An 18,276-nucleotide genomic window follows, 5' to 3' on the forward strand; every position below is an offset into this window, starting at 1 on the left:
CTTTTCGGGTCCAAACCTGCATTCTTTTCTATTCTACATACCCTTTCTCATCATCATAACAATCACCACAATAAATCTACCTCATATCAATAATTAAACTCATACAATATTCAAATCCAACAACCAAAATTTAACTAAGAATCATAGTTCACAAATCCTAGGCTTTTAACACAAAATACTTCAAATCAATAATTCATCGAATCATTAATTAATCAACAAGCACCAGACCAACCATGTTCATCAACAATAACATTCAACATCCAAAATTAATAACTAATTATCCAATAAACTTCAACCAATTATATTCATCGACAAATTACTAAATATTAAATATACACCTGCATTCCAACTTATCCTATGGTCATCTAGCCTAAGTTTTCACAGAACATTATATATTAAATGCAAGAAACCTAAACCATACCTTAGCCGATTCCCAAGTATTATTCCAAGACAATTTTCCTAAAAGAACATAGCCCTCAAAATCTCAACTAATCTGCTTCCTCCAAGTTTCAGTATTCACAATTTCAAGCTCTAATTATTTATTCACAACCTAATACACATTCATAACACATGTACATCCAATTTAATACTCAAAGCTCAAATTCAATGAAAATAAAATAGAATTATCGTATCCTCACCTTACCCAAGCTTCACATAAGCAAGAGTGAACGTTTCTCTCAAGCTAATTGGATCCTAAAACATCAAAAATCAAAGAAATTCAACAAACTCGAAAATTGGGGGAAATGAAAGGCTGAAGTGAAATAGCAAGTTACCTATGAAATTGTTCCGGTAGAAATGTAGAGCTCAACACGGTGAACGCGTGGCCGCAAACGGTGCGGCGATTGGAGCTCGGACGAAGAAGTTACGGCAAATTGATTTTACCGTCAACGTATGGTTTCTCTCCTTTCCTCCCCTGGAAAGCTTCCTGCGTCGTTATGAAAGTGGGGAGAAGGAAGAGCCCGTGGCTCTCTTTTTAATTGCTGGTCCGGTTGGGCCCATGGGCCCGGTTTGGGCCCGGTTCAACCGGTTTGGCCCGTTCGGTGTAATCTTGGACCGATTTCTTCGAAATTGGTGTCAAAATTCTCGTTTCGATGAGCTCTATCCTAATTTAATATAATATTCACATTTCTAATCCTCCTTATTAAAAACTAATTTATTAACTAATTATCTACTAATTTAACCGGGGTTTACATCCTACCCACCTAATAAAGAATTTTGCCCTCAAAATTCAAATCTAGTTACCTGAAAAGAGATGTGGGTAGTTCTTTCGCATATCTGATTCGAGTTCCCAAGTATGTTCCTCGATACCAGCTCGACTCCAAGCTACTTTTACCAATGATACTTCCTTTCCGCGTAATCGTTTAATATTAGTATCATCAATTCTCACTGGAATTACTGGAAGTGTTAGATCTTCTCTTACTTGAATTGGTTCTGGTTCTAGAACATGACTTGCATCAGGGGTATACTTTCGAAGCTGTGATACATGAAATACATCGTGCAAATTCGAAAGGTACGGCGGTAAGGCAATTCTATAAGCCACTGGTCCAATTCTCTTCAGAATCTCAAACGGTCCAATATAACGGGGATTCAGTTTCTTGGTCTTAATAGCTCTTCCCACGCCAGTGGTTGGTGTAACTTTCAGAAAGACATGTTCTCCTTCTTCGAATTCCAAAGGCTTTCGCCTCTGATCAGCATAGCTCTTCTGGCGGCTTTGGGCTATAAGCATTTGACTACGAATCTTCTTTATCTGCTCAGTCGTTTCAGTTATCATTTCAGGCCCTAATAAACTCCTTTCTCCAGTTTCATACCAACACAACGGAGACTGACATTTCCTGCCATACAGAGCCTCATATGGAGCCATTCTGATGCTCGCATGATAGCTATTATTATAAGCAAATTCTATTAATGGCATATACCGATCCCAGCTCGCTGGCTGGTCTAAAACACAAGCCCTTAGCATATCCTCCAAGGTCTGAATAGTTCTCTCTGACTGACCATCTGTCTGAGGGTGATACGCAGTACTCAAGCTTAACTGAGTCCCAAATGCACGCTGAAAAGCTCCCCAAAATCTTGATGTAAAACGAGGATCCCTATCAGATATAATGGTAGAAGGCACGCCATGCAACCTGACAATCTCTTTAATATACATTCGAGCTAATTCTTCCATTGTACAACTTATTCGAATAGGAAGAAAGTGAGCTGATTTTGTCAGTCGATCCACAACCACTCGTCACAACTACATCGGGTTCTAGGCAAACCTATCACAAAATCCATTGCGATACTCTCCCATTTCCATTGTGGAATCTCCAAAGGCTGAAGGGTCCCTGATGGTCTCTGATGCTCAATCTTAACCTTCTGACACGTTAAACATTTAGATACATACAATGCCACATGATTCTTCATGCCTGGCCACCAGAACATCGCTTTCAGATCCTGATACATTTTAGTGCTCCCTGGGTGGATTGAAAACCCGCTCTTATGAGCTTCCTTTAAGATTCTCTGTCGCATGTCTCCAATATCTGGCACAATAATCCGGTTCTTGAACCTCCATAAACCATCCTGACCTTCTGACACTCTCCACTGTTTCCCCTGTTCGACTACTGGTAATGCCTTACGTAACGCTTCACTGTCTCGATGAGCCCTCAGAAGTTCTGATTTAAAATCACTTGAAATTTGCAACTGACTCAAACACAGGATTCCAGATTCTTCTCTAACTCCCAAATTCAAACCTTGGAATGCCTTCAGTAACTCTTCCTCCCGTAGCATCATCCAAGCTGCATATAAAGACTTCCGACTCAAAGCGTCTGCCACAACGTTCGCTTTTCCTGGATGATAATTCAATTCAAAATCATAATCTTTCAGAAGCTCTATCCATCTCCTCTGACACATATTCAACTCTTTCTGCTCAAAAAGATACTTCAAATTCTTATGGTCTGAGAAAACATGAAACTTAACGCCATAGAGGTAGTGCCTCCAAATCTTTAAAGCAAACACAACAGCAGCAAGTTCTAAATCATGTGTCGGGTAGTTCATCTCATGCGGCCTTAACTGCCGTGAGGCGTATGCTACAACATTCTGGTGCTGCATCAGAACACACCCTAACCCTTTCAGAGATGCATCACAATACACTTCAAACAGTTCATTTGGTTCAGGTAATACCAATACAGGTGCAGTAGTCAACTTGTGCTTCAATGCCTGGAAATTCTCTTCACATTCCGGAGTCCAGATAAAAGGCGTGTCCTTCCTAGTCAACTTAGTTAAAGGTAAGACGAGCTGTGAAAATCCTTTAATGAATCTGCGATAATACCTCGCCAAACCTAAGAAACTCCTGATCTCTGTCACTGAAGTTGGTCGCTCCCAATTCATCACTGCTTCCACCTTAGCAGGATCCACAGCTATCCCCCGCTTACTCACCACGTGGCCGAGAAACTTCACTTCACTCTTCCAGAACTCACATTTAGATAGCTTAGCATATAACTTCCTATCTCTCAGAATTTGCAGCACAGTTCGCAAATGATCAGCATGTTCCTCTTCAGACTTAGAATAAACAAGAATGTCATCAATGAAGACAATAACAAACTTGTTCAGATACGGTCGGAAAATCCTGTTCATATAATCCATAAATACTGCCGGGGCATTAGTTAACCCAAAAGACATCACTGTATACTCATAATGACCATAACGTGTCCTGAAAGCAGTTTTCGGAATATCCTCGTCTCTAACCCTTATCTGATGATACCCGGATCGCAGGTCGATCTTAGAAAACACATCGCCACCCTGTAACTGATCTATTAGATCATCGATTCTAGGCAACGGATATTTATTCTTCATAGTGATTTTATTCAACTGCCGATAGTCGACACACAACCGCATACTCCCATCCTTCTTCTTTACCAGTAACACCGGCGCTCCCCACGGAGAAACACTTGGTCGGATAAAATGCTAACCCAACAGATCTTCCAGCTGAGCTTTCAGTTGATAGAAGTGGTGTATACTCTCCCCGGCTGTTGCACTCTACCAGTCTCATACTTTTTCTTCTCTGGGCAATTGGTGGCCATATGCCCGGGCTGTCCACAAGAATAGCATACTCCAAGTCCGAATCTGCACGGAACTCCAGGGTGATACCTTCCGCACTTCTGACAATTCAGATCTTGCTGTTGCTGCTTTCCAAACCTTTTTCCTTGACTAGCATTGGTATTCGACCTTCTGTAATTACCTTGACCCTGAGTCTGCTGCGGAACAAAGCCTCCACGCTTGAAATTTCTACCTCTCGGAGCAAAGTTCCTCCCTGAAGGCCTCTGAAAAGGCACCCTCAAACTCCCTTTCTCTGCTGCCGCCTTCCTCACACAGTCCTCAGCCACCCTACTCTTATTCACCAATTCAGAAAACACCCTGATCTCCATCGGGGTAACAAAGCTCAGAATATCACTCCGAAGACCTCCTTCATACTTAATACATTTCCATTCAGCAAAATCTTCAGGAGCACCTTGACAGATACGAGAAAAAACGACATAACTCCTCAAACTTACTAGTATACTCAGCAACAGTCATATGTCCCTGTTTTAACTGCATTAATTCAAGTTCCTTGGCATTTCTAGCTGAATTAGGAAAATATTTCTTATAGAACTCTGTCCGAAAAACCTCCTAAGGAATCGCAGCACCATCAGGCTGCAGGATACGTCGTGTTCCCTGCCACCAATACTGAGCTTCACCTTGCAACTGATAAGTTCCAAATTCAACCCATTGCTCTTCAGGAACCTGTTGTGCCTGTAACACCCTTTCCATAGCCTGAATCCAATTATCTGCATCAGTGGGATTTGAGGTTTCCCTAAAAGTCGGAGGGCGAACTTTCAGAAATGTGGCAAGTGTCATAGGACCATCCTCATCATTATTATTTCCATGATTACCCTGATTTATCTGATTACCCAGTGCCTCGGCTGTTGCCTGCATAGCTGCAGCCATATTTCCTAGGGCAGCCATAAAATCTACTGGATCAGTCCCTATGGGGGCAGGAGTAACGGTGCCTGTCCTACCTCTACCTCGCCCGCGACCACGTCTGCGAGTTGACATCTGGTCCCTATACACACCAAACAAGTGATATTAAGTTGATCAGTCTCAATATCGCAGGTCTAATGCTTTAATTTCCAAATGCATGCTCACAAACATTTATGCCATATATATCAGTCAGATATCCTAATAGCACATAAACACATATACAGAGAATGCACAGAAGTACAATCAGTCCGTCTTTCAGGCTCTATAGGAACGAACTGCTCTGATACCATAATGTAACACCCTATCACACTAAGCTTTACGCTTAAGCCATAAAACAGAGGTGGTTTGGTATTACGACCTCTAAAATAGAACGAGTACATATAATAGCAGAAGAATTATAATAAGCTAGGAGCCTTGAAGAATAGGGGAAATAAAAATCGCGAAATAAAAGCGCAACGCTCAAGGAACGAGTTAACTTGCATGCTAATAAAACCATAACTATCAAACATAAGATAACAGAAGTAGGAATAGAGTGCCAAAGATACAAAATAACAAGCTCCTGACTCAGCCTGCGAAGTCAAGACTGGCCGGAGAATATTTACACATATATACATACATATCCAAAACCCAAAAGTACATATACACAATCCTGCCTCTCCATAAACCTCTAAGAGGATCAAAAAGAATAAGTCATGCAGAGAGAAAGCTAAGTACATATATATACATCATAGCATAACAAAATATCCCAGTAACCACTCTGCTTCAAGAGTCCAGATGCCTAACGAGATGCCTCTCGACCTGCATCTGAAAAACAACAACATAATATGGAATGAGAACCGGAGGTTCTCAGTATGGTAAAGGTGCCACACACATAATATATAAGGTCCTGGAAATGCCCAACATCAACATCATTCTCGATCGCATATCATTCATCATCATACATCAATCATATACAATCCTTATCCTTCATTATCACACTTCCCATTCCGTCCATCAATAGCTCCAATTCAAAACATAATTCATTCTTTTCTAAATGAATCAAACTTAAAACATGCTCATTTTCTTAATAACTCTAAATCAAACCATATAACCTTTGAATCTAAATCTTTTTAAATAATTATATAAACAAAATCTCTAATCTCTAATTTTTATAAAATTTCGGCAGCATCTCCTCTAAAACTCGGACTTTGCCACCCTGTTATAAAATTGAACAGCATTTTGTGAATGTGTTGGAGGAGATTTGGGGGCAACCCCCCATCTTGATACGAAGAAAGTCTTAGGGAACCCTTCCCTTGTCCGAGCTGAGCTTGGTAGTGGTCGACTTCTTTCTTCTTCGCTTTGTTTACTTGCTTTTTGTTTCTTTTCTTCCAGTTTTGTAACTTGTTTTTGCTGTGTTTTTTCAGAGATGGCTAAGAATAATGATTCTATGAAGACCTTTAAGAAGGTGATGAAAGCTACCGCTGCCCAGAACATCTCGGCTAAGGCTGCTGGGGAAGGATCTTCTCAGGTTCCTCCTAAAAAGCCGGTCTTGAGCACTGCTGGGCCGAGGAGGGTGATTCCTACTCCTCCAGTCCATTTGGTTGATCCTCCCCAAACTTCTGCTGCTACTTTCTCACCCACTGCCGGCCCTCTTCCAAAAAGACAGAGGACTGCTGAGCCTTTTAATCTGGACGCCCCCAATTTTGATGCTGTGGGGTTTGTCGATCAACAAATTGCCCCTTATGGTGTTGTCCCTACTGATGATGTATCCATTCTTTATCATCTGGACTTTATTACCCGAAGTGGTATCAAGTTGGCACACATGGGAGCAGCCTTGTTCCGAACTGCCCAGGATCTTCCTGTTCATGCGACAAAGACTTTTATGGAGGAGGCCAAGTCAGAATTTGACAGGATCAAGGGGTTAAAGGATGAGCTGGATGCTAAAGTGATCAAGTTGGAGCTTGATTTGGAGAATGAGAAGGCTCGAGTTACTGCGGTTGTGGCTTCTGTAAATCTGGCTGAGGAGATGGCACAGCAGCATAAGGACAGCTATGTCCGGACTTATGGTGAGATGATAGAGCTCAGGGAGAGGTTGAAATCTGCTTGAGTTGACTATGCCGAGTTTCAGGGCCATCTCGTGGGTAGTGTGACTGCTGCTTATAAGAATTTGAAGGATCAGGTCCGAGTTCTTGCTCCCGAGCTCGACCTGTCTCTCTTCAGCTTAGATAATGTTGTGGAAAATGGGAAGATCGTCCCTATCTCGGATGAAGATAATGATGATGCAGATCCTCCTCCTGTGTCATCCACCAAGGCTTCTGTTGCCCCGACTTCTTCAACTCCAGCAGCTGAGGTCGACCTCCCCGAGTTGGATCCTGATGTCCAGATCCTGAATCGGGCAGATGGGACTGTCGACGCTGTCCCCCTCTAAACTCGTCCTCCTTCGCCCCGAGATGCTGCCACTGGAGGATCTTTGAATCCTTTGTAGTTTTTGCTTAATGGCCTGTTTTGTGGGTCTTTTGACTTCTAATTTTTGTAACTGGTGGTCTGTTTGACTTTGGATATTTTAGTTGCTTTTCTTTAGCAACTTTATTTAGAAAAATAAAGTAGTTTCTTAAGCTCTTGAGGTCGACTTTCAAGCGGTCTCTTGAGTCTTTTATTATAGTAGCTTTGTTTCTTTGTGATATGCTTGTCTGTAACTTTCTTAGCAGTTTCCAGGAATCTTCAGAGTGTTGGAATCTTGTTGTCCGACCTCTTCTGATGGCCTTTATTTACTTTCTGCTTTAGTCGAAGTGGCTTTTGTAGAATATTTGTAGGTTGATTTTGGTGAGGTCATGGATTTTTGGGTCGAGCTGTGTCCCTTCTAGCGCATGCCTTTCATCAGACCATCTTGAGTTATTTTTAGTAATCCCTTGGGTTTACTTTTTATAATTCTGTCGCTTTAATTGGCTTGGTCCGACTTCTTCATGTCGGCCTCTTTTAAGTTATTTCTAGTAATCCATTTTTTAGTTGGACCTTGCCAGGTCTCTTTTTTATGGATTACTTTTTATAACCTTGTAGCTTTAGTAGGCTTGGGCCGACTTCTTTATGTCGGCCTCTTTTAAGTTATTTCTAGTAATCCATTTTCAGGGCTGGCCAGGCCTCTTTCTTATGGCTTTACTTTATAACTTTTGGTCGCTTTGATCAGGCTAGTCCGACTTCTTTACGTCGGTTCATCCTAAGTTATTTTTAGCAATCCACTTTTTCTAAGTCCTCGTCAGGCCTCTTTTATGGATCACTTTTTATAACTTTTGTGGCTTTGATTGATTCGTCTGACTTCTTTACGTCGGCTCGGTCCGAGTTATTTTTAGTAATCCCTTTTTATGGGTTACTTTTTATAACTTCTGTCATTAATATGTTTTTATCGTATTTTTATCTTGTCGATTTTGTAGAAATCGGGCGGCGTGTTTGCGTTGCCGACGTTTGTCAAAATCGGACAATGAATTCGTTTTTCATCATGATCGGGTGGTTTGGATTTCACCTTGCTGACTTGTAGCCTTCTAAGTCAGGTAATTTTGCAGATCTTGTCTTGGTGCCTTGTTAAAAAACCTTTTCAGGAAAAAGAGTGCGCCTTGTCCTAAGATCTTTTATTACCTCCTAACTATAGTACCTTCTTAGGTTGCAAGCGTGCCATGATCTTGGTAGCTCTCGCCCCTTGAGTTCGGACAGCCTGTAGTATCCTTTCCCAAGTACCTCTATGACTCGGTAGGGTCCTTTCCAGTTAGCCTCTAGCTTTCCCTCTCCGGGTCAGCTTGTTCCGATATCATTTCGGATTAGGATGATGTCATTGTTGGCGAAGCTTCACTGTATTACCTTCTGATTGTATCTTGAGGCCATTTGACGTTTTAATGCCTCCTCTTTGATCCGAGCTCTTTCTCGGATTTTTGGAAGTAGGTCGAGCTCTTCCTTTTGGAGTTGGGAGTTGGCCTCTTCATTGTAGTGGATTGTTCTGGGGGATCCTTCTTCGACCTCCACCGGGATCATTGACTCTATTTCGTAAGCCACTCGGAAAGGTGATTCCCTTGTGGTGGAGTGTGGAGTTGTTCGATATGTCCATAGGACTTGTTGGAGCTCTTCAGCCCAGGCTCCCTTTGTGTCCTGTAGTCTCCGTTTTAACCCAGCCAATATAACTTTGTTAGCTGCTTCTGCTTGTCCATTAGCTTGTGGGTGTTCTACAGACGTAAATTGATGCTTTATTTTCAAGTCTGCCACCAACTTCCTAAAGCCTGTGTCTGTGAATTGAGTTCCATTGTCTGTGGTTATGGAGTAAGGAATCCCAAACCTTGTAACAATGTTCCTGTATAAAAATTTTCGACTTCTTTGAGCGGTGGCATGAGCTAGGGGCTCTGCCTCAATCCATTTTGTGAAGTAATCTACCCCTACAATAAGGGACTTGACTTGTCCCGATCCTTGGGGAAAGGGTCCAAGGAGGTCGAGTCCCCATTTCGCAAATGGCCAAGGTGATGTTACGCTGATGAGCTCCTCTGGTGGAGCGATGTGGAGGTTAGCATGTTTTTGACATGGTGGACATATCTTGATGAACTCGGTAGCTTCCTTTTGCAAAGTCGGCCAAAAGAATCCGACTCGGAGTACTTTCTTGGCAAGAGCTCGAGCTCCGAGATGATTGCCACATGTGCCACTGTGTATCTCTTCCAAGACCTCTTTTGTGTTAGAGGTTGGAACACATTTTAGTAGGGGCGTCGAAATCCCTCTCTTGTATAGTATGTTGTTTATGATGGTGTAATATTGTGCCTCCCGCTTTAACTTCTTTGCCTCCTTTTCATCTGTAGGGAGTATCTCTGATTTGAGGTAGCTGACTATGGGGGTCATCCATCCTTGATCCTGGCCTGATATGGCCAGGATTTTTTCTTCTTCCAATATTGACGGGTTCTGCAGTTTTTCCTAGATGAGGCTTCTATTATTTTCCCTGGTTTGGTGCTGGCTAATTTTGAGAGTGCGTCAGCTCGGGCATTCTGTTCCCGAGGTATATGTCGGATCTCATATTCCTTGAATTGTTCGAGTTGTTCTCTGGTTTTGTCCAGGTACTTTTTCATGGCAGGGTCTTTATCTTGGTAGGTCCCTGTTATTTGTGAGGTGAGGACTTGTGAATCATTGAAGATGACAAGTTTTTGGGCTCCCACCTCTCTAGCCAGTTCCAAACCAGCCAATAACGCCTCGTACTCAGCTTGGTTATTGGAAGCAGAGAACTCGAATTTCAGGGAGAGTTTGATTTGGGTTTCTTGATTAATTTCTATTATCACACCTGCTCCACTCCCAGTTTTATTTGAAGAGTCGTCTACGTAAAGATTCCAACTTGTAAGGTCTTCTGGGGTGTTAGTATACTCTGCGATGAAATCGGCCAGATATTGGGATTTGATGGCTGTCTGAGCTTCATATTGAAGGTCGAATTCAGACAACTTGACTGCCCATTGTAGGATTCTTTCTGCTAAATCTGTTTTTTGCATGATGCTTTTCATGGGTTGGTTGGTCCGAACCTTAATGGTGTGAGCTTGAAAGTATGGGCGAAGTCGTCGAGAAGTTATTATGAGAGCGTAGGCGAACTTTTCTATCTTTTGATAATTCAGCTCGGATCCCTGTAGTGCTTTGCTGATGAAGTATACAGGTTGTTGTCCACTTTCATCCTCCCTGAATAGGTGCTGAAGCTACTGTCTGACTTCCTACTGCAAGGTATAGTATGAGTGCTTCTCCTTCCCGTGGTCGGGTGAGAATGGGTGGTTGTCCCAGGAATTTTTTAAACTCCTGGAAGGCTTATTCGCATTCAGTTGTCCATTCAAACTTCTTTTCCTTCTTTAGTGTGGCGTAGAAGGGGAGAGATCTTATGGCTAATCCGGCTAGAAATCTGGACAAGGCTGCCAGTCGTCCGTTGAGTTGTTGCACCTCTTTGACACAATTCAGGCTTTTCATGTCGAGTATGGCCCGGTACTTGTCCAGATTTACTTCGATTCCTCTTTGTGTGAGCATGAAACCCAGGAATTTGCCAGCTTCTACTGCGAAAGTGTATTTCGCAGGGTTAAGTCGCATGCCATACCTTCTTATGGTATTGAACACTTGGGCGAGGTCGGACAGTAATGACTCCTCGTTTTGTGTTTTTACTAACATGTCGTCCACATATACCTCCATAAGTTTCCCAATATGGTCTGCGAAGACCTTGTTCATTAATCTTTGATACGTGGCTCCTGCGTTTTTGAGTCCGAATGGCATGACGACGTAGCAGTAGTTTGCTTTTGGGGTTAAGAATGAGGTTTTTTCTTGATCAGGTGGATACATGAGGATTTGATTGTATCCTGAATAAGCATCCATAAACGAGAGGTATTTGTATCCGGAGGAGGCATCCACTAGGGCGTCGATACTTGGGAGTGGATAGGGATCTTTTGGACAAGCTTTGTTGAGATCGGTGTAGTTGGTGCACATCCGCCACTTCCCATTTGATTTCTTTACCAGGACGACGTTGGCTAGCCATAGTGGGTACTTGACTTCCCTTATGAATCATGCTTCTAGTAGAGCTTGTACCTGGTCTTCCACAGCTTGGGATCTTTCCGGTCCGAGCTTTTTACGCCTCTGCTGTACTGGCTGAGATCCTGGATATACTGCCAGTTTGTGGCACATTAGTTTAGGGTCTATACCCGGCATGTCTGCGGCCTTCCATGCAAAGAGGTCGATGTTATCTTTTAAGAACTGTATCAGGGACTCCTTTACATCTCTTTTTAGGATTGCGCCAATATTGGTTGTTTTATGTGGGACATCTCCGATCTGGACTTTTTCTATCTCGCCTTCAGGTTGTGGACGAAGTTCTTCCCGACCTCAAATTCCCCCAAGTTCGATGGTGTGGATTTATTATCCTTTGCCTCTGAGGTTTAGACTTTCGTTGTAACAGCGGCGCGCTATTTTCTGGTCTTCTTTTATCGTAGCAATTCCTTCTGTAGTTGGGAACTTCATGCATAGATATGAAGTTGAGACTACTGCAGCGAGCTGATTTAGCATTGTCCGACCTATTAGGGCATTGTAAGATGAACTCATGTCATTCACGATGTAGTCTATGTTGAGTGTCCTTGACCGGTTTCCTTTTCCAAAGGTTGTGTGTAGTGAGATGTATCCAAGTGGTTGGATTGGAGTGTCACCTAGTCCAAATAAGTTGTTCGGGTATGCTCTGAGCTCTTTTTCCTCTAGGCCAAGTTTGTCGAAGGCGGTTTTAAACAAGATATCAGCCAAGCTTCCTTGATCCACCAGTGTGCGGTAAAGGTTAGCGTTGGCCAATATGATAGTGATGACCATGGGATCGTCGTGTCCCGAGATGATACCAGCCGCGTCCTCTTTAGTGAAAGTTATAGTAGGGATGTCGGGTGCTTTTTCTCCTTCCTTGACGTGATATACTTCTTTTAGGTGTCTTTTGCGAGATGATTTGGAGATTTCTCCTCCTGTAAATCCTCCATGTATCATGTGGACATGTCTCTCTGGGGTACGAAGTGGCCGTTTAGTTCATCCAACTTCTTCATCTCTTCTTCTTTTTCTGGGTTCATCTGTTTTGCTAGCTAAGTACCGATCTAGTCTCCCTTCTCTCACCAATTTTTCTATGACATTCTTCAAGTCGAAGCACTCGTTGGTGGGATGTCCATAGATTCGATGGTATTCACAATATTCTGTCCGATTTTTGCCTCTTTTTTTGCTTTTAATTGCTCGAGGTGGTGAAATCTTCTCAGTGTGGCATACTTCTCGGTAAACTTCCACAAGAGACACCCGAAGGGAGGGTGTAATTGTGGTATTTCTTAATCTTCTCTCCGTGTTGGTCTTCTTTTTTCTTGGACTCTTTATCCTTATCCCGAGATGAGTAGGAGAATCCGGATTTTGAGGTCTCTCCTATTCGGGAGTTTTCCTCCATGTTGATGTATTTCTCTGCTTGTTCTTGCACTTCATTTAGAGATGTGGGATGTTTCTTTGATATGGAGTGACTAAAAGGTCCCTCTCGTAGGCCATTGATGAGGCCCATAATGGCTGCTTCTGTTGGCAGACTCTGTATGTCCAAACATGCTTTGTTGAATCTTTCCATATAGTTGCGAAGACTTTCCCGATCTCCTTGCTTGATCCCCAATAAGCTTGGGGAGTGGTTGGTTTTGTCCTTCTGTATGGAGAATCTGGCAAGAAATTTTTTGGCTAGGTCATCGAAACTTGTGATGGATCTTGGGGGCAGACTGTCGAATCACTTAATTTCTGTTTTTGTTAGGGTTGTTGGGAAGGCTTTGCATCGAATAGCGTCTGATGCATCGGTGAGGTACATTCTGCTTTTGAAATTACTGAGATGATGGCTTGGATCTGATGTGCCGTCGTAGGGGTCAGGAGCTTTGAAGTCCTTTGGGACTTTGGCTTTCATAATCTCTTTAGTGAATGGGTTGTGATCTTTGCAGGGGTTATCTGCATGACTGGATTGTGTAGTCTTGGTTTTTAGATCGGCTTCGAGTTTTAGGAGTTTATCCTCCAACTCTCGGCGTCGCCTAGTTTCTCTCTGGAGGTATCTTTCAGCTTCCCATTGATGTTCGGCCTCTTTTTCGAGCTGTTTGAGGTAATCTTGTTGAGCTTGTAGGGCCTCCATAATTTCTGTGTTTGGAGATTTCTTGTCTTTGTTTGGTTGAGGCGTATCCTTTGGTGTGGTGTCCGCGTTCTTGTGCGGCATCCTGTCTTCTAGATCAGAGTCGTGGTCATTGTCAAGGTTGTCCGCCATGATGGTGGGATAACTTCTAGGTTCCCCGGCAATGGTGCCAATGTTCCGAGGGTTACCTGAAACTGGAGGTCGATCTCGGACGAGATCTTCTGTGCTGGTCGGTGCTGATGTGTCCGACTTGTGGGTGGTGCTGATCCTTCGTCACCGGAGGGTGGTGGTACCTGCAAGGGACTCCGATGCTTAAGTTAGCAAGGGTATTAAGTAGGTTTTTAGTAGAATCAGAGTATGAGTTATACCTGGGTACTCCAGTGTATTTATAGTAGAGTGGGCTGACCTTTCTAGATAAGATAAGTTAGTTATCTTATCTTTATCTTTAAGGGAAGTCATCTTATCTTCAGGGGAACCGCCCTTATTTTTCTAGGCTTTAATTGCCTTTAGGTTGGGCTGTGTCCCTTAGTTTGGGCCTTCTTGGGCCCTTGTAGCGATTTGGCCGACCTCTTTTAGAGAAGAGGTCGGGAAGCTGACCTGAAGAGGTCGGTTGCTTTGCCTTCGATCTCCTCAGGTCGGATAGCTCGACCCAAAAGTAAATTTTTTTATAAACTTAATAACGTCCAAACACCCACTTATACACATTATGAAGTAAAGTTACTAAAGTGTGTTGCACCTTCATTATTTATAAAAATATTAAATTAGCATGCGAATTTGACTAACAGCAGACCGTGGGGACTGGCGTGAAAAAATGGTTTAAAATGGCATTTATGCCATAATTAATTTGCATAAAATGGCAATTTTGAGAGATTTGGGCGTTTTTAACCGCCATTATTGGTGCCCATTATTTAAAATAATCCAAACTCTTATTCAACCCTAAAATTACACACCAAAACAAAAACGACACCGCCATTGTGTTAGAGGAAGGACGAAAATAACGTTGTCACTGCGATCTGCTCCGGCGACGATCTGCTCTAATGCTGATCTTCTCAGCGGCGTTCTCCTCCGACTAGAATCTCCTTTCCATCGAGATTCTGTTTTGTGAACCGAAACTCTCTCCTTATCTCCTTTAGTGACGATCTCTCCAGCGATGATCTCCTACGGCGATGTTCTCCTCCGGCGGCGCGTTCTCCTCCTCTGTCAAGATTTTTTCCAGATTTGTGAGCTTCTCCTCCTTTTTCGAGCTTATGCTTTGCTAGCTTCTCCTCATGCATTAACGTGCCTTCTCCTCCTCGATCTATTTCTCAGTTTGCGTTCTAACTTCTCGCCTCTAGATCTGTAACTAAATTCACATCCTCTTGTTCTAATTACTTCAATGATTGCAGGAATGATGCATAGGACGGATCAATGGCGGTGTGAATTTGATTCACAAACATTTAGAAATAATGCACTGATTGCACTCTATGTGTTTGTTATTTTGCTTCTTAGAAATTATTTCTGTTAGTACTATATTTGGTTGTATCTCCTGGTTTAAGGCTTGGAGTTTGTTCTTTGTTGCAATTGAGTTTCAAGGATTTCGTGATTTAACTTGAATTCTGCTTGTTTAAAACTGGATACGTTATTGGTTGCTTGAATTTTTTCTATGTTTCAATTATTGATTGCATTTGGTGCTTCTTGGAAGAAGGATCAAACATTGTTAACGCTGTTGGTCGCCAAGGTTGCCTAGGTAAATACTTAACTTTCTATTTGCCTGTGTATGTCTAGTTAAGTTTTAATTCTCATGTTAAACAAGTATTCATTAATACTGCTACTTCATATGATGAGGAACACATAGATTCTTTGTATTGCTCAGAACCACATTATTTTGATGATGAGGAACATGATCATGTGTTTCTAGAACAAGACATGTTGTGTGATGATTCAGAGTTGAAAACTCTTGTATCAAAATAACAAGAACAAGAGAATAATGGAAGAAGAAGCAACCATGGTTGAAAACTTTTTCATTCTCTACTCTCACAGCTTCTCTTGCTATTAACTACCTTCACAGATTCCTCTTCACCTTCACCGTGAAGAAGAAGCAGTCATGGTTGACTTATCTTGCTACAGTTGCTTGCATCTCTCTTGCTGCTAAAATGGAAGAGACACAAGTTTCACTTCCTCTTGATTTACAAGTATGATTAAAAATAATAATAATAATAATAATAATAATAATAATAATAATAATAATAATAATAATAATAATAATAATAATAATAATAATAATACATTTTATTAATAATAAAATTTGATTTATGAAAATATGTGTAGGTGGAAGACAACAAATATGTGTTTGAGGCAAAAATAATAAAGAAAATGGAGATTTTGGTACTTTCAACTCTTGAGTGAAAGATGAATCCACCAACACCTCTCTCTTTCATTGTTCATATCACAAGAAGACTTAAATGTTTTTAGTTCCTCAACACATGTCAATCTCTTATTCTTTTTCTCTTACCAGGTAATAATTAATCTCTTTCTTTAATTTCTATATATACATTTCTTCAACTTTTGATATTTATTTATTTATTTTTAATGCAGATTTCAGGTTTATTGGTTATCTTCCTTCTGTGTTGGCAACTGCTACAATGATGCATGTAGTTAACAATAATATGGAGCCTTGTTGCATCTGATTACCAAAATCAGTTCTTGGGTATTCTTGTTTAAAGACCTGCTTATTACTTCAACACACTTTTGAAAATTTCTATAAATGATAAAGGAGTCAATTAGAGGTTAGTTAGGAAGCTATATATGTTATATCACTACTACATTTTGAGCATTTGGTAACATTTATTGCTTAACATTTGTTAAAGTATTAGTGATTATTATAAAATTATATATAAAGTAACATTTATAATGAAATGCTAGTAAATATATATAATTTTTTAAAAAAACTTAAAAAATGTTACCTATTCTAATCCTGGAAATCAAAATCGGAGACTACCCTAATTGCTGAACGGAAGAAAGATTAGGGAACCTGCTCCAAATCTCGTTCTCCTTCACACTCTCGCTCTCAATCTCTGCTTCACACTCTCGCTCTCCTCTGCTCCTTGAATCTCTCTCTCATTTCAACAAATTCTAGGGTTGGGTTTGTTATTCTCTGTTTTAAGGTGAGTGATAAACCCATATTTCATGAGTTATTTTGTGCTTAGTTTGAGTGATTTATTCAATCCTTCACCCACTTATTCATATTAATTGCATGGTTTTACTTTCCCTTCCTTATTATGTGATGTATGTGAAAAACATGTTTCCTAAGCTTTAAAATTAATTATTTTAATTACATTTACTTCCATTCGATGTCGTGATTAGTGTGTTGAGTAGTTTCAGATTTTCTAAGGCAGAATGACTAAAAGGATGGAAAAGGAAACGTACAAAAATGGAAGAAAAGTGCGAAACGGAGTTTTGAAGAAACTGGCATCCACGCGATCGCATGGACGACGCGATCGCGTGCCAGAAGCGAAGAAGCAGCGACACGGCCGCATGACTGACGTGACCGCGCGCCTTAAGTAGAACGCATACGACGCAGACGCGTGACTGACGCGACTGCGTGGCAAGGAAAAGCTCCAAATGACGCGACCGCGTGACCCACGCGGACGCGTGACAGAGGCCACGTATCAGAATCAGAATACGCCCCCAGCGATTTCTGAAGCCCTTTTGGCCCATATCCAAGTGCAGAACACACAGACTAGAGGCTATAAAAGTGGGGGAATGCATCCATTCAAAAGGGAGCTCGCATCCTTACTACTTTCCATGATTTAGATTTAGTTTGAGAGAGGTTCTCTCCCCTCTCTCTTAGGATTAGGATTTAGGACTTCTCTTAGTTTTTAAGAGTGACTCTCGATCCAGGTTTTATGTTTCTTGTTTTAAGCTTCCCTTTTCACTTTTATTTATTTATTCCAGCACTTAAGTTGATCATTTACTTTTATAATTTAATTTATGAATTATTCCATGTTACAGATTGTTATTTGAATTAATGATATTTGAGGTATTTCAGTTATTGATTGCTTTCTCTTTAATTTGTGTTACCATTGCTTTCCATCTAAGGATATTTTTATTCCAGCAATTTTACTTTTTCCCCTTTTGGTCTTGGTTAAGAAATCAGTAACTCAACATTATCAAACTCAACATAACTGATAATCGCTATCTTGCTAATTGAACAGAACTTCAATAATCCCAACTTTTCTTAGGAATTAAATAGGATTCGAAGGACAAACTAATTAGTCCCTTGACTTTCCTTTGCTTTAGTAAAGGTTAACTAAATGGAATTTAGATTCAACTTTCATTATTGTTGAGAGAGATAATTAAGTTGGACTTCCAATTTCTCTTACCTTGCCAGAAGTTTGTTTTACAGTATTTATTTATTTTAATTGCCATCTACTTTACTTGTCATTTAAATCACTTGCTTCTCACCTTCTAAACCCCGATTACAACCTTTATAGCCAATAATAAGAACATACTTCCTTGCAGTTCCTTGAGAAGACGACCCGAGGTTTGAATACTCGGTTAACAATTTTTAAAGGGGTTTGTTACTTGTGACACCCAAAACGTTTGTACGAAGAGATTTCTGTCGATTTAGAGACTATATCTACAATGCGACTGTTTTTATGAACTTCTTTACTGGCAAAAATCCT

At 41.2% G+C, this 18,276-nt stretch overlaps 1 protein-coding gene, 1 long non-coding RNA gene and 1 pseudogene across 2 annotated transcripts in view; 1 reads left to right on the forward strand and 2 right to left on the reverse strand.

Annotated features, from left to right (window-relative positions):
- Positions 1-975, reverse strand: part of LOC110267834 — a 3,426-nt gene extending 2,451 nt beyond the window's left edge. The window contains exons 1-3 of the long non-coding RNA XR_002355773.1: positions 774-975; positions 639-693; positions 422-550 (exon numbers count right to left, since the gene is read on the reverse strand). This is a non-coding gene — a long non-coding RNA (uncharacterized LOC110267834). The remainder of the gene's footprint in view (positions 1-421; positions 551-638; positions 694-773) is intronic.
- LOC107620474 (ATP-dependent RNA helicase glh-2-like) lies at positions 3,972-4,403 on the reverse strand. The gene has a single exon (XM_016322625.1). It carries the CDS (start codon positions 4,401-4,403, stop codon positions 3,972-3,974), a length of 432 nt encoding a protein of 143 aa, XP_016178111.1.
- Positions 15,020-16,854, forward strand: LOC107620475 (annotated as a pseudogene).

The sequence above is a fragment of the Arachis ipaensis genome, chromosome B10 (genome assembly GCF_000816755.2).
Source record: "Arachis ipaensis cultivar K30076 chromosome B10, Araip1.1, whole genome shotgun sequence".
In the NCBI taxonomy this organism is placed as follows: domain Eukaryota; kingdom Viridiplantae; phylum Streptophyta; class Magnoliopsida; order Fabales; family Fabaceae; genus Arachis; species Arachis ipaensis.

Excerpts from the sequence above, each read along its gene's own strand:
- LOC107620474 (XM_016322625.1), bottom strand. The coding sequence starts at position 4,403 with ATGGAGATCAGGGTGTTTTCTGAATTGGTGAATAAGAGTAGGGTGGCT.